Source organism: Ambystoma mexicanum, chromosome 12 (genome assembly GCF_040938575.1).
Source record: "Ambystoma mexicanum isolate Mex_15411 chromosome 12, UKY_AmexF1_1, whole genome shotgun sequence".
NCBI classification, from domain to species: Eukaryota; Metazoa; Chordata; class Amphibia; order Caudata; family Ambystomatidae; genus Ambystoma; species Ambystoma mexicanum.
In genome coordinates this window covers 1,053,334,000-1,053,359,484 of record NC_090936.1, presented here as the reverse complement: position 1 = coordinate 1,053,359,484, position 25,485 = coordinate 1,053,334,000, and the positions used below count along the sequence as shown (strand labels likewise).

General features: G+C 44.8%; 1 protein-coding gene across 1 annotated transcript in view; it reads right to left on the bottom strand.

Annotated features, from left to right (window-relative positions):
* The window catches only part of SMO (smoothened, frizzled class receptor), a 216,799-nt gene that overhangs the window by 55,038 nt on the left and 136,276 nt on the right, over positions 1 to 25,485 (bottom strand). Inside the window, exons 8-9 of the mRNA XM_069629579.1 lie at positions 9,280 to 9,388; positions 7,295 to 7,480 (exon numbers count right to left, since the gene is read on the bottom strand). Of these exons, the coding sequence (XP_069485680.1) occupies positions 7,295 to 7,480; positions 9,280 to 9,388 (295 nt within the window). The remainder of the gene's footprint in view (positions 1 to 7,294; positions 7,481 to 9,279; positions 9,389 to 25,485) is intronic.

The window sequence follows — 25,485 nt, the reverse complement described above, 5'->3', positions numbered from 1 at the left end:
GATTGGAAGGAAGGGCTGCATAAGTCTCCGGTTACACAGGAGGCTATCTGGTCACTGGAAATCGCTACAGATGTATTATCTTCATGCTCCTCTTCGCATTCAGCTCCAGTGGACGACTTGTCAGCAGCTTCCAGAATCTGAGTATTTCTCTGGAACTACAGCACAACTTCTGCAAACTCTCCCTGCAGTTTACAGAAAGAGGTGGTCTGGCTGTCCAATAAGGACATCCAGCCGCCCATTTGGATTTGGTTCCTTTCCGGCAAGGTGAAAGACAAAAGGTTGCAGAGTTTTGGACTCCTCCCTCGCTTCCTGCCTTCTCAGACACTCTGGTGCCACTGGCGAGAATGCAAAAGTATTCCAGTCGAAGACCAAACTTCATCCAAGGTCTTTCCTGCCCAGAATGGCAGAAGCCGACCTAGGAAACTAGCAAATAAGAAATGGTGAAAAAAGGAGCCCACAATTCTAGCAGAATGGTGGTTCTCCTGTGTATTACTGAGGCTGATTTGACATCCTGCGAGTAATAAATACTAAAAGTCATAAAGGTAAAACCATTGCCACCAGCCAGCCAAGTAAACTTGCAACTGTAACAACAATGTTCCTGTTCGGTAGGAATTGGTGCAGTCACACTGTGTGATACTATACAACACTTATCTGCTTGGTATTGGGTAACCCACCTTTTGGTATGGGTCTGTACTACACAAGTTGTTAGTGTGACTGAGCAGCCAGGCCTATCTCAAGAGGGGTAAATGTGAGCTGTAGAGCTGTACAATTGAAACCCATAAATACAAGTATCCAAGTAACACTTACACACAAGGTTTCAGTTATAAATAGTTATTCATTTAATTAACATCAATTTTTAAATAAGCATTCTTTAAAAAGGTTATTCATTGTAACAATGTAAATATACTTTAAAATCACTTTCCAGAATCAAAACAAGATAGTGGATAATCTTTGGATATGCTTCTTACCCAATTCCTACACCCTGAGGTGACTTCAATCACAAGGACAACAATGGCATGTATATATCACACTAGTTATACTTTGCAGAGTCTGAGGTTTCGGAAAGGAAATGTTAGGGAAGGAAAAAGATGAGACAGTTTCTCAGTATATGTGAGGACAACTAAATCGTCCAATGAAATCTAGATAAGCCTTTCCCAGCAGTAACGGTCTACAACCAGCTACCACCTAAGAGGGACAAACAATATCAAAGTCAATGGAATAGAAGAGTCTTCAGGGAGCCAGGGCAGCCAAAGTTATTTGGGAAACTATGGTTCTGTTGCACTTTATCAAAGTCTTGAAAAAAAAAAAGAAAATTTGTTAAAAAGATCAATTGTAGGGTGATAAGCTGTTAAACTTGTGAGAAGAGTGTTGAAATCAAGCTAGCCCAATACAATTCCCGAATGAGAAGGGCGTGGCTAAACGGCAATAAGGTAAAAACCCCAAGCCTAAACAGTACCTGTGGTGTGAAGAAGAGTGGTGCAGCCGGTGCAGTGGTGCAGATCCTGGTTCCTGCGCCTCAGTCGTGGGGACAAGATGGAAGTTTGCGGTTTCAGCACTTAGCAAACAACACTGTTGCAGATTTTGGATAGCGGTTGGACTCATTGCTCCCTCGGACCTGCACTCTGGTGAGGGGACACTGGATCTGGAGTTCCTGCTTCTGGATTGTCCTAAGGAGTCTCCTGGAGCTTCTAGCTGAATTTGTTCCGCAGCAGACATTGCACTCGACTACGGACATTCAACCCCTGATATTGGGCTTCTGAAGCAACGGAGAGGCACAGCAAATCGGGATGGTGGTCCAGTGAAGTTTGTCTCAGGGTTAGTTGGTCCCACTAACCCAAGGGAAGAAGTTGTTCTGTCCGGAGCTTCTCTGTCAAGGCGAAAAAGGAGTTCAGCACAGCAGCAGGGCTTCACTGGGCAATTCAAAGGTCCAGGAGGTTGCAGCAAGCTTCGTTCATGGTTTCTTTGTCGGGTGTCCTGTAGTCCCAAAACCCTCACCTTTTAAGCAGGTTTCTTCCATTCTTGCACAGCCTAGGCTGTCAATCACACAGCATGGTGGCTGTCCTGCAAGGGCAGCAGCCAGCAAATCAGGACTAGGTGCATTCAGGCATTCCTAGAGACAAAGCACAGAGGAATTTCGGGACCCCACCTCATATCCTGTCCTTCCAGACACACTGGAACCAGGGGCGTGCTTCAGGGCTGAAGCCTGCCAAAGCCAAGACAAACAAAGGGCTCAAACCTGTCTCAATGCACAGAGCAAATCCCAAGAAGGACCTCAAACAGAAAATGGTGAAAAAAGAAGTCGGGGGCCATTTTGACAAAATGGTCACCCATGGGTGCTGTACTGCAGCAGAGGGTTCAGCCTGCGGTAGAAACGCACAATGGTAGGAAAAAGTAAACCACTGCCACTAGCTATTTTAAGTAGCGAGGGTAACAAATATGTTAAATAAGAATGTAGGATAAGGGTCTACTTAGTAACCCCCCAGCACTCCACATAAGATGGTGTGTGCTGGACCTACAAAGAGAAAAGGTAAAGTCAATTTCATTTGACTATTCTTGGGAACTGTAGTTCACACAAGAAAAGGTAGTTAAACCTTATGAGACATCTAATAGGATTTCTATGTGACACTGCACTGAAGGTGCTGTGGGGAAACCATACAAAAAGCAGATGCCTATGGAGTTTGTCAGATTCCGAAACCAGTGAAAACATAAAATCCTAATCAGGTAAAAACACATGAGAGTGAGAAAAAGGTCTCACTCACTCCAGGGTTAAAATTAAAAAGTTCCAAGTCCAGCAAAAGAGCTGGGGGTTTCTAAGGTTGAAGAGAATTAGCACAGAAATTAGAATTCTCCTTAAACGTTACCAGGTAAGTAAGAAAGGGGATATATTGTATCCTCCAAGACTCCACATAAGGTGGGGTCTGCTCGCTCACTTATATCAATGTAAAGGGGATGTGAATCCCACTTTACTTCTTGGGAACACTAGTTCACACAATAAATAAGAGAATAAAAAAGGAAGCCACTGCATTTTAAATGCTGTGTGATGCCATAGTATATTACAGTCAATCCAAAGTTACAGTAAACTATAACTCCAATCACACACTACGGAGAGACATAAAAGGGTCACCCATGAAAATAGTAAATGAGGGGGAAAATGATTCCCACTCACCTAGGGACAAGGTAAAATAATTACCAAGTCCAAGCAAAATGTTCTGGGGTTGACAGAGGTCAGGAAAATGCATCATAAATATGAAAAACTTACCTACCACTTATAAATTTAAATATGCATGGACTGGAGAAAAGAAAGGCCAGTGAATATGGTAGACACATGAAATTACTATGAACAGTCCATGCAGTAAAACAGCTTTATCTTCCACTGGGAGAGCGCTCTGCAATACAATAACACAATAGTTATAGAAAGGGCATAGATTGGATGGAACGCCGCCCAAGCAACAACTGGTGGGGACAAAGCAGTAACCATGAAAATAACCAGGAAGTAATCCTACTGAAACGAGGATAAAGCTGGAGACCACAGATTTTTCTGAAGACCAAAACAAAAACCTGAACTGAGTTCAAACTCCATGTCCGTTTAATGCCATTAAGAGAGACTGCAGCCTCATTTCATGCAGCAAGACGACTTTTCGTTGCATGGCACTGTATTCCATAAAACGCACTGAGAGATGCATGGCAATACTGCTATTTGTGGATACTACAGCAATTCGTGTATTCATTGGATACACTAACAAACCATGCTCTGGTATTTTGGTTCCATTGCAAGGAAATGACTGGTTTGAGTTTATAACCGTTTACTTTATGTTGTAATGTAAAACACCATTTGTCGAGACCTCTCTACCATTGGCATGGCTTTGTATCAGCATGGTGGGTCTGGATCTTACAGTAAACCACAGTCTGACAATACATAAACGACAGGGTACTAAGTACATATCCTTGCATGAGAATCTGGCATAACAAATGACTGGGCATAAGGCAGTACAAGTTTCCAGTTCACATGCTGAGCAAGGGCATTTTATGTTATATGGCATTTGTATTGCACCTACTGCCATTAGCATGGGCTCGAACCGCTGTGGTGATGAACACCCTTCGGAGGACTGTGATTCGAGATATGAGATGTGCAGGAGGATTCTAAAATGCATGTGTGCATTTATTTTAGCCAGCACGAAGGTAGGTAGGTAGGTAGGGAGGGAGTGAGTGGCTAGGTCCCGGGTAGCAGGCCCTAGAAATCAAGAGTAGTGGCGAGTAGTGGATGGGTGCTGTGACCGACTATCAGGAGAGTAGGAGAGCCAAGGCGACTGATGATGTGCACAGCTGGAGTGCATTTTTTTCGTGGGACTCAGCTAAATTCTATTGGAAGTGGTGACGTTTGTGTAGGTGAGGTTGAGCAGTGATTGTTGCAGATGTATGCGCGTGGGTGGCTGTGCCCCAGGAGGAATACAGCTATGTCTGGGGAGGATAGCTCAAGGTCTACGTGCTCGCTTTGGAAGCAAGACACGGAACAACACAGGTTCGATCCACGGGTCCGCGCTTAGAAACCTCTGGGTATTAAGCACGTTATAAGTAACCAATTACATTATTATGGAGTGCTATACGTACTAGTGAATCAAGGCTGATATCTAGTTACCATGAGGTCTTGCCGGGCATACCATTATGGCCTGACTGGAATGCTTTCCATGCGGGCAAGGTCCCACCGTAATGTTTCATCAGGTGACTTATCAGGTGCCCCCTCATTCCTGTCTGGGGGGAGAAAGTTCACCATGGAGGTGGACTAAGTCAGTCAGGATGCTGGAGCGAAGGGCCAGGCCTTGAAGGCCTTCCAGAAATCAACGATATCCTCTATGAGTAGAGCTTTGTTCAGATATTAGGTTTCTGTCAGGTGTGAAGTTGTGTTGCAGATATGCTGGTCCTGTGTTGTGGAGCACTCGGTGGGTGATGGACATTGGCTTGTAGGTGAATAGTTAGCCAATCGGCAGCCAGTGAAAGTCACGGAAGGCGGGTGCAATGTGTTCTCTAGAGCCTAGGGCAAGGAGAAGTCTTGCTGCATTTTGTAGTACCGTTGGAGTTTTCTAAGTTATGAAACATGGCCCCCAGGTATAGGGTATTGACACAGTAAAAGTAAGAGGATGATGGCAACTATCACAGCAACTCTGCGTGGGAAGGTCAAGTAAGGGAAGATGCGTCGGAAAATGCTCATGTGTTGGTAGCAGCTTTTTGTCAGCGAACTGATGTGATGTGATAGTGTCAGGTCTGAGTTCATAGTGCATCCAAGTTTCTTTTCACTGTGTTGGACATCGCGGGGGTGGGGGATGTGGTGAATTCATGGGATAACAGAGATCCACAAGAAGTGCCCTCTCACCACGTCCCCAGTTAACATTAAAAGAACCAAGGATCAATGGGGGACTTCCCAGATCTAGTCTGTCCACATATAAAGTGCCTAGAGAAGATTTCTGAGAGGTTTGATGCAAGATCGTGGGAGGGGGAGGACAGGCCCTTTGGGATCTTGAAGACGATTTGGGTGTTGTCTGCATAGTTGTAGCATGATAGGCCGTAGGATCGGAGGAGTGTCCCGGGATGGTGCTCAGGTAGAAGTTAAAGAGCAGTGGGGAGAGAAAGGCACCCTGATGCACTCCATGGGCAACAGGGAGTGGAGTGGAGGAGAAGGGATGCATGTGTATTTGGGATCTGTTGGAGAGGAAGAAGGATATTTACTTCAGAGCTACGTCCCTGATGCTGAAAGAATGAAGCCTGTGTGTGTGGTGGTCAATGGTGTCGAAGTCTGCCGGGAGGCCGAGTAGAATTAGTACTGCACAACCTTCTGAGCGAGTGTCTTAAAATCATCCCAGATTGACACTAGGCACAATGTAGTTCCTCTGAGGGGTCTGAAGCCAGACTGGGTCGGGTCGAGGAGATTGTTGGATTCTATGAACTACTCTAGTTGAGGGTCGGCAGTTGGGTCAATTAGTTTATCTATGATTAGGTTGTTTGAGATCGGTCTGTAGTTGGCCAGTCGAAGGGGTACTAGAGAGGACTTTTTGAGCAGGTGCTTGACGTATGATGTCTTGAATTCTGCTGGGAAGGTGCCTGAAGTGAGAGAGGAGTTCATAGAGCTTGCGATGGCGCTGGCACAGGTTGAAGATAGGATTTCTTTTCTTAGAGTAGGACAGGCATCTCTCAGGAATCCAGAGGGGCGGCTATTAGACAGTAGCTTTAGAAATTCAGAGTGGGAGAGGAGAGAAGGAAGAGCAGAGTGGGCGGGTGGAAGGCGGATCTGAAGTGCCAGTCATGGTCACCATAGAGGGGGGCGTGATCAATGCCATTTTAGTGACAATGGTGAGGTTTCTTTCCAGGGATATGTTGTGGAAGCGGTCTGAGGAGAGTCACAGAGTGTTTGGGTCTGGGGGAGGCGGAGCATGCTGGGACAATGAATTTGAAGATAAGTTTGTGGAGTTTCTGGTGGGTGTTTGGAGCATTGGTGATCTTATTCCAGTAGTAGGATTTTTTGGCCTAGCCTTTTTCTGCAAGGTAAGCTATGAGCTGGTGGGTATAGGATATCTGCCTTCTAGGATGTGGTTCTGGGTTTTGACAGAGTTGTAGAGCTGAGGTGAACCATCTGGGGGAGAGACCCTGTCTGCTAGATAAGGATCGGTTATCAATTTGGGAATGCCAGGGGTTGTGCAATCAACCACTGGCCGGAGCATCGGCATTGTTGTGAGCATCAGAGTGCCACATTTCCACCAGACAGGATAGAAAGATTATGGATTCCTTTAAGGAAGGGGTCAGAACCCCAACATTAAGCAAGAAACCCAAAAAATATCATTTAAATAAAAAAGGTACAATTAAAGAAGTACAAATAAGAAACAATTGACATGTCATTTCAAGTTCTACAAAAATTGCACTTTGCGTAATGTATTCAAAGTAATATGGACCAATATTAAACCACAATTTTTACAGAAAATGCAGTAGTAAAAAATAAAGTGCATCACAGAAAATATATTAAGACTACACAAAGGCAATTGAGCACATGGTGGTGGTGTGGCGGGCGGGCGTCATATTTTGTGAATTTCAATTGTTTTAGCCAAATAGATTTTTTGAAATTCGCTATTTTTTTCCAATTACGGTAATATTATATTTGCTATTTTAAAAAGGGCCATGTCTGCTTCTCCACCTTAGTCTCAAACTTATTACATAGAATAGTGAGTAACAACCAATGAAACGGTCTCATCTCAAGAAACAGCACAGCTTTGTCTCTGCCGGTTGGTTGGTACAAAGCAGACGATCTTACCGGCACCAGGTGCGCTTCCAGATAAGTACAGTGGCCTTGGTCCACACCCAGGTGCTCATGGCGATGCCAGTTCCAAACATCGCAAAAAGGTTGATCTTCTCCACCAGCAGGCTGGGCCTATTCTTGATCTCGCAGTCTGGGACTGGCTTGTTGGCCTGCAGCGCAATGGTTACATTGGCCTCACAGCTGGCGAGAGACATAGTTCATGTAAAAGTCAAAAGCGGACAATAGTTTACTGTATAACAAATAGCCCGAAGAACATCCATTGTAGTGAACAGTTAAAGAAGAAACCCCCCGAATGTAAATACAATGCTTCCCAAGAAGGCCATTGTCGGTGGCACTGGTCAGAATATGCTCCCTTAGGAATTTCATTGTTCATGTACCCCACTTAATCTAGGATACTCGCTCTATTGCATAAGGCTCATTGTGTAAAACCCAATACAAGCCTAGAGGTTTTTGTTTGGGGGGGGGCTACATTTTTGGGACACGGATAATATGCAAGTTTCCCTGTTCATTTGTGCACAGCTGTATGGACATAAATCTGGTCTCTACCTTTGCTGTTTAAGGTTTCGTGTTTAATTATCTGGTGATGGATTTTGGCTTTTAACACCATGGAGTTCATGGAAATTGTTAAATCAAGAGTTAATCCTAAGCTTTTGGCTTTTAGTTGGACTTTAATAGAAGGCCATTGTCAATGGGTTGGAGGATGCGATTATACAGATGTGCTAGTAGAGCAGTTATCGCCCTTTTGCCACTATGTTAACTTACAAACAGTTTTAGGGAAATCCATGCCTTATTTCCCCCTACTCCAGTGAAGGGATTCCAGGAGTAAAAGTGGGAGACCCTTCCACTCTGAGACCTTTGAGACTGCTGTGCGACTTTTGAGGATGAAGCCACTCTTCCGATTTAGAGAAGTCTTACTCAAAAGCAGATCAATATGCGATTGAGACTTTGCCTGCAGAGCAACATATCCTCTACTGCAATCGTTTACCAGATGACCAGAGGTCGTTCGGGCTCAGATGCACCCAAGAGAGTAGGGGGTCAAAAGCTGAGAGGCTTTCTAATCTGCATTGCCTGCACAAGACTCCTACAAGTCGTCGATGGGCGTCGTGGCTAGGCCGCATCTAGGATGGCTGAGAAACAGCCCTTCTCATGTTAAGGGACAGAAGAAATTAATACACCTACCTAAATAAAGACGTGTTAGTGATATTGAAGGTATGCCTACTTGCCAATTAGTAAATAGAAATCGAAAAGAAGCACCAACTCCTCAAACTTACTAAAACAACCCCCTCCCCAAAAAAATATATAAATCCAAGAATCTGAGACTCATTGCGTGGCCAAGAGGAGTAACATGGTAAGCACAGAGTACAATGTGTGTTAAATTTAGCACTATGGCTGAACGAACATGCTGTATATAGTCTCATATAGATACTTTTTTTGTTCAGAGGAATGGAATTGGTTTCTAAAGTAAAACTTCACACAAATGAAAGGCAGAAATGCACCCTTAAAATAAGGGTTTCATAAAGAGATTGTGACATTCTTTATTCCGCAAAGTGAATTCATGGGATAACAGAGGTCAACAAGAAGTGCCCCCACCACCATGTCCCCAGATAACATTAAAAGAACCCAGGATCACTGGGGGACTTCCCGGATCTAGTCTGTGCACATATAAAGTGCCTATAGGCGATTTCTGAGAGGTTTGATGCAAGATCGTGGGAGGAGGAGGACAGGCCCTTTGGGATCTTGAAGACGATTTGGGTGTCGTCTGCATAGTTGTAGCATGATAGGCCGTAGTAAGTAAGTGCCAAGAAGCATCTGCAGTGAACGCTCTACAAGCAAACTAAAATAAAAAAGGCGTTCACTAGAGTAACCCCATAATTTCAGTAGAAATGCCACAATCCACTGAGAGAGATCCACTGCTCCGGATGTTTCTACACAAGCACCTGCTGGTTCACGCATGCACACGTACAGAAGTCCCCACTTACAGAACATATTCTCGGAAGCTGCGCTCCCATTCCGCCTGGTGGAAGAAGTCATAGAAGTGGCAGCTGAACGTGATCAGAACGAAGCCAAAGGCCAGGAATCCAAAAATACCTGCATGGGAAGAAGGACATAGTGTGAGATGTTGCGATTGGCGGAATGAGATGATTTTTAGTGCTCCAAATTGCCACGATTCACAGGAACATGACATTGTAGTGACCACATAATGTGCCACCCATTCCTGGAAACGATTTCACAGACGCTGTCTCTGCCAGCCATCTCTACTCTACTCTAATCTGGATGTCAGTTTGCAGCCTGGCTAGGCAGATGTTCCTTCAGCCATGTGGTCCGGATCTTTAGGTGCACCTTCCTGGCGTAGGTACTGCTGAGGATACTGTCAGGACAGTTTGTTTAAAGTCCACCTGTTAGGGAGAATTCTCAATAATGTGCTAATTCCTCTCTCTACCTTAGAGCCCGGCAGCTCTTTTGCTGAACTTTGGGACTTTGTACTTTCAAATCAATGTGTGTGCCGTGTTTGTTACTTTTTGAATTATGTTTTTGTTTATTCGTGCAGGCATCCTCTTTTCATGTGTCACACAGCACCCTCAGTGCAGTGGGATAGGGACGCCTTTAAGGCTTTCCAAAGGTTTAAATACCTTCTCTGGGATAAACTACTGTTTCCCAGAGTAAGTCAAGTGAAATTGACTTTACTAGTCTTTTAAATTCCTAGACCCAGCACAGTCTTACAATAGAGTGCTGGAGGGGTTACTTAGTATCCCCTGTGTCTAGATACTCATGTAGCAGTCAAATGCTCAGAATGGCTGGTGGCAGTGGTTTTACAATGAACTACCATGATTTTTCCTGACCGTGAACTATTTGTGTAGTGGTCCCAGAGGGTACTGCATACAAACTCTGCCTAACACCACCCAATGCACTTTATGCTTAGGCAATACAGAAACTTGGGCAATACATAAACTTCAACTGTTACTATAAGCCTGTAGCACTCAAGGTAATGGTAGTATGGCAGAGCATCCAGGCTTATTTTAGGAGGGTGAGAGGGCAGTAGGAAGGTACAGCGAACGCGTAGCATACATAAGGTCCAAAGAAACACTTAAACACTAACATTGTAAAACAAATGGTTTTTTTAATATATATAAACAAGCAAAGAATTCTTATAAACACAATATTAAAACCAATGCAATATGTCTGGTAACTAAACCAAATTATATAACACTTTTGGAATAGCAGTATGCAATTCAAGGTGAGTAAAACAACATTTCTTGACATTTAGAATGGCAAAATGCAAATCAAGGCATTTGACCTTGTTGACAGGCCAATGCTATGGCATAAACTAAAAATGCCAATGCATCTATTGAACATTATTATCGAACTTTACACAGATACTAGGCTAGTTGTAAGAATGAACACGGTCGGGGACCTCTCTTCCCAAATTTTAACCAACAATGGCTTAAGACAAGGATGTATGCTGGCACCAACAATTTTTAACCTATATGTCAGTGGAGCTCAATGGGGTCTGGTTTTACCCAAACTGAATGAAAGCGGAATTTCGTGGTTGCCGACGATTTTCTCCTCTTGAACAATACCAAAGTGGGTTTACAGCACCTAATTAAGACTTTCAAATTAAGTAATCAATACCTAAAAATGAATCCCTCAAACGATTATAATTCGAATGGGACGGGCCAATAAGAAGCAGAACTCTCTCTCATGGTTCTGTGAAGGCAAACAAATTAAGCCCCAAAAAGCATTCAAATATCTAGGTTATTGCTTTATGGGCACTGAATCGGTCACGCTGTTTAAAAACCAACTTAAATCAAAAGCAGAAGTGGCTTTAAAACAGATGCGAATGCTGGAAAGAAAATATGGAGGTTTTACGATGAAACCAATGAGAGAATTTTATAAGTAAAGTGATCCCGCGGATCATTTATGGCCTAGAAATCTTTTCAGTTGATATTGATGATTTTCTGAAAACATTGGGAGGTATTGTTTGGAGGGGGCTTTTGTTCTTTTTACCAAATTGTATCCCCATCGAAGTATTGAGATACGAATTGGGTTTACAATCCCTCCACTCGTTAGTCGCAACTAAAAGGCTTATGCTATGGAGAAAATGCCAATTATTGGGAGTCACCAACTTTTATGCGGAAGCAGGGGCTGATGTTTCTTGCCCCTTTATGGCTGCTCTAAACAATGAAATTGAGTTGATGCTAGAAGAAATTGGTATTGCTAAATGTACTGTTATGAACAAACCCATTAAATGCAAACAGATAATAAGGGGCATGGATTGGTCTCTGACAAAGAGTAAAGTGTTAGCATCCAAATTGTACAATCAAGTCCACTCTTTTTGGAAACTTTTTCCGGTTATGGAATTCTACTTGACAAAATACCCATCTAGGAGTTTTAGAAACTCCTATATGAGATTTAGACCTAATGTCATGCATACCAATTGTATTTTAAATATAAGAAATCCTTTGGAGAGAAAGAAATGGTGTCATTTCTGTAAGGTGTGTGAAACAGACGAGACTCTAGAACATATTATGCTGAGATGTCCTGATTTGGTCAAACAAAGAACTGAATATTTTGCAGATTTATTTGACAATAGTTTTAGCAATGATCCTAATTATATATGGTATAGAATTAGAAATGGATATTCATTGATGTTGTTTATTCGTGTAATTTCCTTTTTAAAAACAGTATGTGACTCAAGTTAGACATTCTCTGTTTTTGGATATGTTTCATTGTCTATATGCTGTGATTGTGTGAAATTTTAATGGTTCATTTTTCTTTGTGTTTTAATCTTTCTATTTTGTGTATATTTTGTAAAGGTTTATGACAAACCATGAACAAATAAACAAATAAAACAAAAATGTATAGTTATACTACTAACATTACTTTCTAGAATAGTGAAACACAATTCAAAAGGTGAGTAAATACTTTTCAGAATGGTATTAAGCAATTCACAGGCAAGTAATAACTTTCTAACACTTGTAACTTATTCTATTTCAGGAATGACATACATTACTCACTGTAATCGTATTTCTAATGATTGTATCTGCTTAGATTCACATGCTGTGCATAGTCTGACATCTAGTGCTAATCGCAGAGTATTGCATCTTTTTTCAAAGATCGAAAAGGGACGTTGACCATGGGCATGACTAACACTATCCCTAACGTGATGTGTAGTGTACCCAAAATCCTTCACGCGTCGAGGTCCCATATGTTTCTGTTCTGCCGTGAGGGAGCCTTATGAAATGCATGCTGCAACAGTGGGATTACTTCCTGAAGAGTTGTCATCCTGAAATGTTGAGGTTTGACATACTTGTTTGCAGGATGCAGATCTAAAACAGGGCGCATGGTTAGATCTTTTTTGGGTACAAGGAAGTAGAAATACCCTAGTTTACCTGGTGAAAAGGGGAAACTTCGATGGCTCCCCTTTCCAGAAGGACCCGTATCTCTTCCAACAGTATTCGCAGATCCTCTGCTGACAGTCGCCTGCTCCTGGGTGGATGGTAGCGGGCAATTGGAGGAATTTGATGCAGTAGCCGTGGGCAACGGTCTTGAGTACCCACTGATCTGAAGTGATCCCCTCCCATGCGTGGGTAAAAGATGTTAGGCGTCCCATGACCGGGGAAACATGGAAGGGGACCTGTACTGCTGAGTCGTTCCGCGGTGGAGGCTGGGGAGCCCTTTGGAAGCAAAATTCCTTCCTCAGCCTTTCCCCTCGCCGAAATTTCTGCTGTTGTGGGGACTGAAAACTAACAGGGGTACCCTGACCAGAGGACCAATGGGTTCCTTCCAAACCGTACAGTGCCAAAGGAGAGCAGGAGAACGACTGCCTGCGAAAGGGCTGGTGTGTATTATACTTCACACGCTGGATGAACTGTTTGGCCGAGATTGGATTGAGCGATTTGAAGGTCTCGTGTTCTTTCTTAATAGTTTCTAATGCTTCGTCGACAGCCTTACCGAAGGGGGCGGCTTCCTCCACCGGTTTATTGATGAGGGAAGCTTGAGTTTCAGATTTAAAACCTGAATTCTTCAGCCAGGTGTTAGGGAGAATTCTCATAAATATGCTAATTCCCTTCACCTTAGAGACCTCCAGCCACTTTGATGGATTTTGAGGACTTGATTTTTTTACATGGAGAGAGTGTGGGCCTTTTCCCCCCACTCCCTCATGTATTTTGAATGTGTTTACTCTTGTGTTCTTTGATTATGGAGTTTTAGACAACTCCATGGGCATCATCTTTTCATTTGGATCACACAGCACCCTCAGTGCAGTGACACAGGGGAAGCTTTTTAGGGTGTGCCAAGGTTTAAATACCTTCTCTGGGATAAACTACTGTTACCCAGAGAAAGTAAAGTGAAATTGACTTTATTAGTCTTTTCAAATTCCTAGACCCAGCACACCCTATCTTACAATAGATTGCTGGAGGGGGTTACCTAGTGTCCCCTGTGTCTAAAAACTCATGTAGCAGTCATATGCTACACTTTCCTCTCGAAATGGCTGGTGGCATTGGTTTTACAACGAACTACCATGATTTTTCCCAACTGCGAACACCGGTAGTGTTAAATCGCGGGAGCTATGTTTTTCAAGATGGCACCTGAGCCCCCTTTGTTTAAACAGGTCCCGGTCTTCTTTTTTTGCCATTTCTTTTTGGAAAGGTCCTTCTAGAGTTTATCTCTGCGCGCCAAACCAGGTTTGGTCCCTTTGTTCCTACACCTTTGGCAGGCTTCAGGACTGAAGACCGCCTCTGGCGCCCGAGCGTGTGGGGTGGGCAGGAAGTGAGGGAGGTGCCCAAATGCACTCTGGCGTGATGGGCTGGCTGACTGTCCGACAAGGACAGCCACCCTGCTGGGTGAGTGGCAGCTAGGCTGGAATGAATGGGAGGAAACCAGATAAAAGGTGAGTCTCTTGGCTTGGAAGGCAGAGTCGACCACTGGAACGAAAGAACCGAAGACGAGCTGGAAGAGGACGTCTGCTGCGACTCCTGGACCATTGGTTTGCCCGGTGAAGCCCTGCTGCAGGTCCGAATTGCCAAGTTAATCTTGACAGAGAAGCCCTTCAAGGACGACTTATCCCTTTGAGTTGGTTGGACCAATAAACTCGACCCGTAAGCCTAGATACCATTCTTGGAGCTGGTTGTATTTTCCTCAGAGTGCTGCAGGAAACCGAATAACCAGGGAGAGGGACCCCATTTTGTGTGCTTATCTACAGCTATCGGAATTGAAGATTTGCCTTTGGCAGCTTTTTGACCAGTCCCACTGTAGTGCAGGAGTCCCCCGACGGCCTCCCTCTTGTCCCCACGACTGAGGCTCAGGAACAGCGAGATCTGCAGGAACTGCCAGGAACAGACATCTTCAGCTGCATCTTTTTCTTCAGTGTAAGGTACTGTGAAAATTTTGGCAACTTGCAGGCCTAGTCAGCTTGTGACCCAACATATGAATTTTCTTTTACAAACTACTTCTGAGAACCGTGGCAAAGACTTTTCCGTTTAACTACCAGAACTGCCTATCCTATACAAAACTGTAGTCCATTGACTTTGGCCCAACCTATTGCATTGAATTGACTTCACTGGTGAACTCAAACTATTTGCACTGTCTAAGAGTAACTGTACTATTCTTTTTTTATTAACCTATGCCGTTTTGCTCCTACTTCAAATACTCTGAATGCCATTTTGCTCCTCCTTCAAAGTAGTTTAAATGCCTCAGAAACTGACAGTGTGAAGTACTGAAGTATATCTTTGTGTGATTGTCAACTTTTAGTTATTATTTTATTTCACAGTCAGTTATGAAACATTAAGTGTTTTACCAAGAAACCTTTAGTAGAAGAGTCTATTTGAATACTTGCGATTGTAGACCTCTGTTTAATATCATTACAGTTCACATTCCGCTCTTGAGATAAGCCTGGCTGCCCAGCAACGCTACCAGAAATGTGTAGTACAGACTTATACCAAAGGTTGGTTTTGCTTACACCTGTGGTCCTAGTTGTGTGTAGTGGTCCCAAAGGGTACTGCATACAAACTTTGCCTAACACCAGGCATAGCATTTCAGGAGAGTCCCATGTGCAAGGATTCGTCCCGCAGTCTCGGCAGAGTTTAGGGTATTTAAATATTATTTTGCATGACCTGCCTTCCCTCCACAACTACGGCTAGAAGCTGGGTACGGGTGAGTTCCAGGACACACTGGAGGCCTTTCTGGACGAGTCCCCATTGAAAGTCACTGTGGCTCGCCAAGAGCATGGTGTTATTGGCAAACCGGGTACAAAAGGCGGTAAAAGTGGTGACACGCTTGCCGAGGGCATACAGCTTTTTACAATCCTTGTCTGGTGGGTGGCGGGGGGGGATTCCGATGAGGATAGTGGTACTCCTGCCCTCTTCCGTGGTGTTGCGACGAGGGAATCCGGAACTTCATGGCACCTTGTTAGGCAAAGTTTGTATGCAGTACCCTCTGGGAACACTACAAACAACTGACTACAGGTTTAGGAAACCCAATCTTTGGTATAAGCTTGTACTACACAGTTTTGGTAGCGTGTTGAGCAGTGTTTAGCAGCCAGGCTTTTCTCAAGAGGGGTCCACGTGAGCTGTAGGGGAGTTGCACTGAGATTCACAGTGACAAGTATTGTCCACTGACTTTGGCCTAACCTGTTATACTGAATGACCCTGCTGTAGGGATCCAAAAGTATTTGCCTGCTTAAGAATATTTGTGGTCTCTTGTTCCAATAATCTTTTCCTTTTACCAACTTATAACAGTATTCTAAATGCCAACAGTAAGATATTTTAATGTCCCCAGCACCCTAGCTATTGAAGAAGCCACCTCAGGGTGTAGGTTGTTTGTGGGCCATCCCAAAAGGGACCTTTACTGATTTAGAAACTCAGAGTGTACAGTATAGAAGTGTATTTGTGTGACTATTATATTGCTTTCTTCTGAAGAAGGCTTATTCTAACTGACTGATAAATTAATAATTCTTTATTCAAGAAACCTTGAGTGTAAGAGTTTATTTGAATATTTGTCACTGAATCTCTAACTCCCCTACAGCTCACATTGACCCCTCTTGAGATGGGCCTGGCTGCTCAACACACTACCAAAACTGTGTAGTACAAGCTTATTCCAAAGGTTGGGTTTCAGAGTTGTTTGTAGTGTTCCCAGAGGGTACTGCATACAAACGTTGCCTAACACCCCTTATATACAGAGGGTCTGATGGAGCGGGCGGGACATCTTCTCCACGTGAGGGTTGACTGCACAAGTGAGCGAGGGTGTCAACTAAGAGGGGACCAGGCGCTGCCTCACCAAATTCAAAAGGGGAATAGCTTGACTGACAGGGTGTGAAGGAGATTTATCATGTTTATGCTTCATCCTCTCTCCTAAGGACACCACCAGCACTTTTTGTTGGACGTCTGGACTTTTTCTGAAATACTGAATGAGTGGAGCTTTTTTCCCACTCATTCATTCTCATGGGCTCTGTCTTTTGGAACTCTGTTCTCTGTGTTTTACCTGTCATATCGAGTCTACTTTTCCCCCCCATACATCTTTAACCCTTACCTGCCAAGCTATTATGCCAGTCTATGCAAAAAGGACGAGCATACTCGTCATTGGCACTTAAGGGGGCATCTGTATTTTACTATTGTAGCACACAGCTCCTTATGGGCAAAATTGCTGGGGGCCCTTTGGGACCTCCTTAGAGATTATTTTCTTTAGCTATAGTTCTTAAGGTTAGAGAGATATTAGTATCTCTCCTAAAACTTTATATTCTGAGTGACTGGCACACCCCACCTTATGTGGAGTGCCAAGGGGATACTTGGTATCCCCCTTCTCTCTGCACCGGTGACTTTTTAGTCACACAGACAACCTTCTAGGTATGGCTGGTGGCAGTGGACATGTTCTACCAACTATTTTGTAATGTTTCTACTGCAGGCTATGTCCATAGCTCTGGTAGAGCACAATAGGGGTGCCCAAGTACTAACCTGTGTGCTTTCTTCTTTTTTCCCCATTTCTAGCGTGGTTGTTCTTAGTTAGCCCTTCTACCATTCTGGGAGAGGGAGGTCAGTGTGTGTTTTCTTTCTTTGGCGGGATCGCTTTGGTGTCCCTGCCTAGGCTCCAGAGTGTCTGGGCAGACAGGAAGTGAGGGGGGAGTTTTACATCCCCCCCCTGTCCTTTGTCTGCCAGAGTGCCTGAAAGGAACCAGCTCCCACTGGGGATATGGCTGTCCTGATTGGACAGCCATACGGCACTTTCTGTAAATTGCTGAGAGAGAATGCAGAGGAGTGTGTGCTGAAACTGCATACATGTTGAGGCTCCTGGAGTGAAAACAAGTTGACCACTGGAAATGTAAGTAACTGAAGAAGATGACCAGAAATGCCTGCAGACCCTTTGCAACACCATCAAGAGACCACTGCTGTCCTGACCCTGTTTTCTATGAGACAGTAACTCTGAAGAGGATGACTCCTTCCCTTTGACTGGTAGGAACAACTAGTCCCAAGACAAACTTTATTTTGAACCATCTCCCAAGGTCCTGTGACTTTCCAGAGCTGAGGAACCCCATGCCAGGAAACCAGCAACCCATTGTAAGTGTTTCGTCGTGGAAAGGCTGAATTCGTCCAAGTCTTCGCTGAGCCCTCAAGGACGCCCCAGAGACACAATCCAACTCGTCCAAGTCTCTTCAACATAGTGCAAGAGTGCACAACCTGAAGAAGGTTCACCGGCCGAATCACGTCCTTTGTTGGTGCTACAAAAAAGGCACTAAAACCACAGAGTGACCAGAGAAGATGATGAAAGCTGAAACTGCTGCCGAGAGATCCTGTCCATTGTCCTGCCTTTCATCATCAGACCAAGGAATCCGGGTGTCTGGTCCAGCGCGGTCTCATCGAGGAGAATCCAGCCACAAACATTTCTTCAAACCAAAAAGGTACTGTGGGGGAAAAAGGTATTGCTTACCTTAATCCAAAAAGTCGCTCCAGAGCACTGGAGTGCACGTAGAGGTGTCCAGGGCAACCCCCGCTTACCTCCGACACAAGCTGCTGCTTGTGTTCCTTTAGCGAGTCCTTTAACAGTGTCTCCCAAGTGGTTTGTATCTTCTTGCATCTTTGTTCCTAGAGACTAGAAAGTATCCACAGGAACATTGGACTTCTGCCTTTTACCAAGGGTTGCATTTTGGACTTTGAAAGCCTTGCTGTTCGAAGAAACTGCCTCTAGAACGTCAAAGCTCTGCTAGTATTACTCTGACCAACTGGTTTCCTTCCTGAAAATCACTATCTTGTATGGTTTAGCTAACTTATTTCAATTACCTTATTACTTTGTGGGTGTGCGTTATTACCGATAATACGGTAGACCGGTTAAACTAACAATTGTAACTGTTGTAACCGTTCAGCAACTACCAACTAAGCAGTAGCCTTTTGATAAGCATCTAAAAGCATGCCTATGTGTTTCAGTTTATTGTGTCAAGTATTTAAAAGAGAATCTTGTGTAAATATAATAAATCTATATTTTAATATAAATGAATGTATAAGTGTTTGTACTTACTTATAGCTCACATCTTCCTCTTGTAAGCCTGACTGCGATGCCACTCTACCAAGGCTCCGGAGTAGTACAGACTGATACTAAATTGTGGATTTACAAACCACTGGGCTAGCTTACTAAAGTCTTACCTCCAAGTAGGACTTTAGGGAAACTCCCCTAACACGGGACCTTTTCTTTAAGGATGTTCTCCACAAAGTCAGAGTCAGGGACGGCTCCTTGGGTTGTGATTTTAAAATTACCAGCAACCTTCTTCAGAAGGTTGTTAAAAAGCATCCGATCATTGACGAATCCTTGGGTTGAGCGACAGGAGGCGCGTCCAAAGATATGTTAACAGGTTCAGGGTCATGAAGAGGTGTAGAGTGGCATGTGTCCTGATTATCTGTGGGGTCCCAGTCTGGATCATGGGATGCAGGGTCCTGAGTTGCATGGCCAGGGTCCGAGACGTCCTGGTCGGGGTCATCTGGGTCATCCAAAAAAACATACACCTGGGGTACCTGCGGATGGTGTTCTTCCAGGGAAGCAAACTGTGTAATGGGTGACCGGATTCTGTGACTTGAGGGATAGAGCAGGAATCATCAAACTGGCCTGAGAAATGAATGAACTCAGTCATTTTGTCCATACAGGCCTCAAATGTATCCCTGCTCCACATGTAGGAGCCTGAATAATCACGAGGAGGAAAGGACTGAGCATTCAGAGCTTGGTTCTGCTGCAGGGCCCTGAAAAGTGGAGGAGAGGCTGGAGAAAAGCCCTCAGGCAGAGGAGGGAGTGTTTATGACGAATGGATCCGCTTCGGCGCATCGTTCGATGCTATCACATCGAAGGCTGGGAATTTAGAAGGAACGCCTACTGATATTGATATTTTATTTATATCATGCTCATACACAAGTGTTTCAGAGCGCAACCAAGCAAAGAGAGGGGAACAGGGGAGAACAAAAATACGATCTTACTAAGCCTAGTGACATTAAGAACGCGCAAGTGCATGGAAAAGGGGAAAAAAGGGTGGAAAAAAGAAGGGGGAAAGTGCGTGGAAGGGGGGGGAAGTGCGGAACAGAATAAATAAGTGGAAAAAATACATAGTAGTGCAGCCAGACAAGTGGTAAGTGCGTGAATAGTCAGATAGGGTATATCTGATAAGTGCAGAAGAAGAGTGGTTGACTATGGATACAGATCCCAGTGCTAGGGGTGGCCCGAAGGCAGTGCAGGAGGGAGGCCGGGTGAGCAGTTACCTGGGCTCGAAGGATAGAGGGTCGCCAGGTGCACAGTGCCGAGAGAGGGAAACAGATCAGCAGGGGAGAAGAGGTGAAAAGGCGGAAACAAAGAGGATGGTCTTGAGGTGCTTCCGGAACCGGAGTTGGTTCTCCTCAGGTTCCAGGGTGGTCGGGAGGCTGTTCCAAAGGGAGGCCCCAGCCAAAGACAGATGTGCCCCGGCTCGTTTCTTTGAAAAATGACTGACCCTGAGGGAATTTGAAGTAGAGGAGCGAAGGGCTTGCAAAGGGAGGTATTTGCGGAGAGATAGTTGAAGGTATTTCGGACCCAGGCCCCAGAAAGCCTTGTGGACAATGCAGAGGGTGAACAGAAGACTTCTCGCCATGCGTTGGCCGCAATGGCAGGCACGTAGAGAGTGTCCAACCATGAGGTTCAGAGGGCCCCTTCAAGGGTTTCGACGGGCGTCAAAGGCTTTCTCGGCAGATCCATTGAGGAAAGCGCATTGGTTGTGCATTTATGGGAAGGTGTTGTGTCGCTGGGGTATGACTTTCCCATCGCACTACCGGTGCAATGCTCGTCGGGGCCGGGGATGGACACATGGGAAGATGAGGGTCCCACAGTAAGGTCAACGGCCTCTGAATTGGAGCTACTGCAAGCAACAGATTCCTCGCATGAGGCGAGGGCGCCGGTGGGGGAGTGTTTGGCAGAATTGCAGGCAGCACCCTCTGGGACCACTACACACAATTAGGACTACAGGTGTTAGCCAAACCAACCTTTGGTATAAGTCTGTACCACACAGTTTTTGGTAGCGAGTAGAGCAGCCAGGCTTATCTCAAAAGGGAATGTGAGCAGTACAAGTAGTTACACAGAGGACTTTCAATCACAGTGGTTCAAGTAAACACTTATACTCAAGGTTTCTTGGTAGAAACACTTATTAATTTATTACACAATCATTTAGAAAACATTTCACTAGAAGGAGGCAACTTAATATTATAATCCAATGCACTTCAATACAAAATTCTAAGGTTTTAAGACAGTTTGAGCTCCCCTGAAATAGGAGCCAAATGGCAGTTTGGTCACTTAGAAGGGAGCAAAAGGCACAAGATAAGTAAAATAGATCACATATACTTTTTAGACAGTGCAAATAGTTTCAATTCACCAGAAGAGTTCAATTCAAATCAATAGGCCAGGCCAAAGTCAAAGGGCTAGTGTTCAGGATAGGAAAGAGCAGTTCTAGTATCGAACAGTGAAGTCTTTGCTAAAGTTCTTATAAGTAGTTTAGGCAAAAAGAATCGCATGTCGGGTCACAAACTGATTAGGCTTTTTCAAACTTTCACCGCGAGAGTGGCATTCTCAATCGGGTTGGCACAGTACCTACCTTAGGATGAAGAACAAAATGCAACCGACGACGTTGGTTCCTGGCAGGTCCTGCAGATCTCACTGTTGCTGAGCCTCAGTCGTGGGGACAAGCAGGAGGATGTCGGGGCACTCCTGCACTGCATGGGATCATCAAAAAAGCAAATAAGATGGAGTCACTTCAGTTCCAGTAGCTGTAGATTAAAGCGCACGAGCTGGTGTCCCTCTTCCTGGTTAATCCTAGCCAGCCTTGAGAACGGTATCCAGGTGGTTTACGAGTTGATTGGTCCCACCAACTCAAAGGAGGAAGAAGGTCCTTGAAGGGGCTTCTCGATCGAGGTGAACTTGGCGATTCGGACCTGCAGCAGGGCTTCACCAGGCAAACCAACGGTCCAGGAGCTGCGGCCGCCGTCCTCTTCCAGCTCGTCTTCTGTTCTTTCATTCCAGTGGTCGACTGCTTTCCAGTCCTGGAGACTCGCCTTTTAAACAGTTATCTCCCTTTCATTCCAGCCTAGTTGTCAATCACCCAGCAGGGTGACTGTCCTTGCCAGACAGTCAGCCAGCCAATCACAGCAGAGTGCATCTGCGTCTCCTAGGAGACTAAGCACAGGGAGTTTTGGGAACCTCCCTCACTTCCTGCCCACCCCAGACACTCAGACGCCAAGGGCGGACTTCATTCCTGAAGCCCGCCAAAGGCATCCGAACAAAGGGAGCAAACCTGGTTTGGCGCGCCGAGACAAACACTAAAAGGACCTTTCCAAAAAGAAACTGCAAAAAAAGACGACCAGGACCCGTTTAAACAAAGGGGCTTAAGGCGCCATCTTGAAAAACATGGCTCCCATGATTTTCAGCTACCGGTGTTCGCGGTTGGGAAAAATCATGGTAGTTCATTGTAAAACCACTGCCACCAGCCTTTTCGATTGGAAAGGGTAGCATTTGACTGCTACTTGAGTATTTGGACACGGGGGATACTATGTAACTCCTCCAGCACTCCACTGTAAGATGGTGTGTGCGGCATCTAGGAATTTGGAAAGACTAGTAAAGTCAATTTCACTTTACATTCTCTGGGAAACAGTTTATCCCAGAGAAGGTATTTAAACCTTTGGGAAGTCTAAAAGACATCCCTGTGTCACTGCTCTGAGGGTGCTGTGTGACGCACATGAAAAGATGATGCCTATGGAGTTATCTTAAAATTCCATAACCAAAAGAAATAAACACAGAAAACAAACAGAATTAAAAAGTACAGAGTCCTTAAGTTCAGCAAAAGAGCTGCGGGTCTCTAAGGTAGGGAGAAATTAGCACATTTTGAGAATTCTCCCTAACACGGAGTGGCTCTCGACCAGCATGGCGTTGGCCGCCCAACGCTTTGTGAGCCTGTCTTTTATGGTCTTGGGCCAAAAACGTTTGCAGGTCTTGCACTGTCGCTCGTTATGACCATGGGGGTGACACCGAATGCATTGGCAATGGGTGCCTCTCCAAGGAAATTTGCTGTTGCAAGACAGGCTGAATTTAAAGGGTGTCCTCTCAATGGCAGAGGGAAAAGGCAGCCAGGCCATTGAAGAGAAAATAGAAGGGGCAAAAGGAAGGCATTCTCTAGAGAAGGTCAGTAATAAAGGGCTCCACTCTGCCTACTGTGAGGCCGGGCCTGAGGGCCGAGGCCACGTGGAAACCAGTCGCCGAGCAGTCAGCAGAAGTATCATCGGCAAGGCAGGATCAAGCGCTGGGTAGCCGCTGAGAAGATGAGAGCGAACTGCTTAATAAACGGATTAGCAATAAGTCTTCCGAGCTCTGCATTTGAGCGACCGAATAGATCGGCGGAAAAATATAATTTATGGGACCTCGACGTGTGAAGAATTTTGGGTACAGTACACGTCATGTTAGGGATAGTGTTCGAGTCATGGCCATGGTCGACGTCCCTTTTCGAGCTTTGAAAAAAGATGCAATAGTCTGAGATTACCACTAGATGTCTAACTATATGCACAGCATGTGATTGTAAGCAGATTCACAAGCCTCATAAATGTAATTACAGCACCAACCCATAGCAACTAAGTACTTTGCAATACTGGTTATACTTTCTTCACAGAGGCCTTGTACTTTAGCAGTCCTTCCATAATCTAGGACATGAGTGTTCTCAGAGGCAGAAGGGGACACTGGTGGTCCAGGGGCCAGCTGAAGGCAGGACAGGATAAGGCACAAAATGTTAGATGAGAAATTCTCTGGAACACTGACTTTCCTACAAGTAAGTAACAGACTTTAGAGTTGGTAGAAGTGTTCAGGAACTTCGTAAAAGGCTCCCTACATGTTCCAGTGTTAGGCCTAGCCAAATGGTATTGGTGAACTCCCAACTACACGAATCACCACCCTAGCTACTTCACGCCACACAGTACCTCAGCAGTGAAGAAGAAGTTGCAGACTTATGCCTTCACGATGCAGCAGCTACAGGACCCGGTCTATGGATTCTTGGTCTTCCAACGAAAGAAAGGACACTGGATGGGAAATGGCATGGCTCCCAGCAAAGTATTCTTCAGTGCATCTTCAGTGATCGATTTGCGTGGCTTTCTTGGCCCAGCACTCTGGCAAGGGGACTTCAGGGAGTGGAATCTTGCTTCTGGAGATACAGCTGGACTCCACCGAAGGGTCAGAGAGATTAGTTATTTGGAAGACTATGAACAGCACTCGGCCTCGAGGTCTCAGGGTATTGGCGGTTTGCAGCCCAGGAAGGGCACAGCTGGTCAGGGAATGGCTCAAAATGAAGGTCATTTTAAGACAGATTGATCCCATCAGTCCAAGTGTTGGAGTTGTGATCTTCAGGACTCCTCTGTCGCATGGAAGAAGGGGCCAGCTCCACCAGTGGTTACACAGCAGGCATCGCTGGTCCCTCCGAACAGCTACAGGAGTCTTCTCTTCTTCCTCATCAGATTCAGCTCCAGTGATCGACTTGACTTCAGCTTCCAGATCCATGCCATTTAGCTAGGAACCCAGCACGCATGCTACATTCAAACTTTGGGCAGTGAAATGGACTGCCAGCCTCCCAGTTAGGATTTGTTCAAGCAGGCATGCCAGAGGATAAAGGACCGCAAAGTTTCTGACTCCTTTTCCCATCTTCACAGACACACGGCCTCAGCAGGCTTCACAGACTCCTGTTCAAGACAAAAATCAAACCAGGACCTCACCCACCGAGGACAGCAGAAGGAAGAAAAGACAAGCACACAGAACATGGTGAAAAAGGAATACAGACACCATTTCTGGTAAACGGTGACCCTTCTGTGTATTCCCGCAGATGTGATGACAGCCTGCGGGTAAAAATTGCACAGAAGTCGGTAGAACACATCCACTGCCACCAGCCATAAAGGTATGCTTGTCACTAACAGAAATGTTACAGGAGCAGTGAGAAAGGGGAAACTATGGAACCACTCAGCACTCCACATAAGGTGGGGTGTGCCGATCCAACAATGGGAATTGCAGAAAGGATAACAATTATCCTTCAACCATTGGGAACATTAGTTCACACAAGGAACCCAAGAGAAAATAAAAAGGGAAGCCCATGGGGCTCCCTAGCAAAACTGCAGTAACAGTAAAATGGAGTGCACAAAAAGTTATAGGAAACTATGATTCCACAAATAAAGTATGGAGAGACATAAAAAGTACTCCAATAGCTAGAGTAAAAGAAAGGGTGAGTGGGGAAAAGGCTCCCACTCACTTGGGAACATAGAAAAAGTATTCACAAGTCCAGCAAAATGTGCTGGGGTGGTTAGGACAGTTTTTCTGAAGTCGAACTAAGGGCTTCACAAATCCATCCAACTGAGACAGTACAACACTCCACTCTTAGTATAAGGATGTACCACCTGAAGATTTGGCAGCATAGACAGAGCAGTCAGGCTTATTTTAGGAGGGAGTGAGGGCTCTAGGAAGGTACAAAACAACCTGTAGCATACAACTGGTTCACTGGAAACACTAACACCCAGAAGTATTATACAAAATATAGGTTTATTATAAATACAAATAGGCCAAGGTAAATCTTGGTGGCTAAGTACTTTGTCATAGAATCATAAACGCAATATAAAAACACAAAACAATGCTTAAGGTACACAGACAAAAGCATAGACCTGGTCCAGAATAACAAA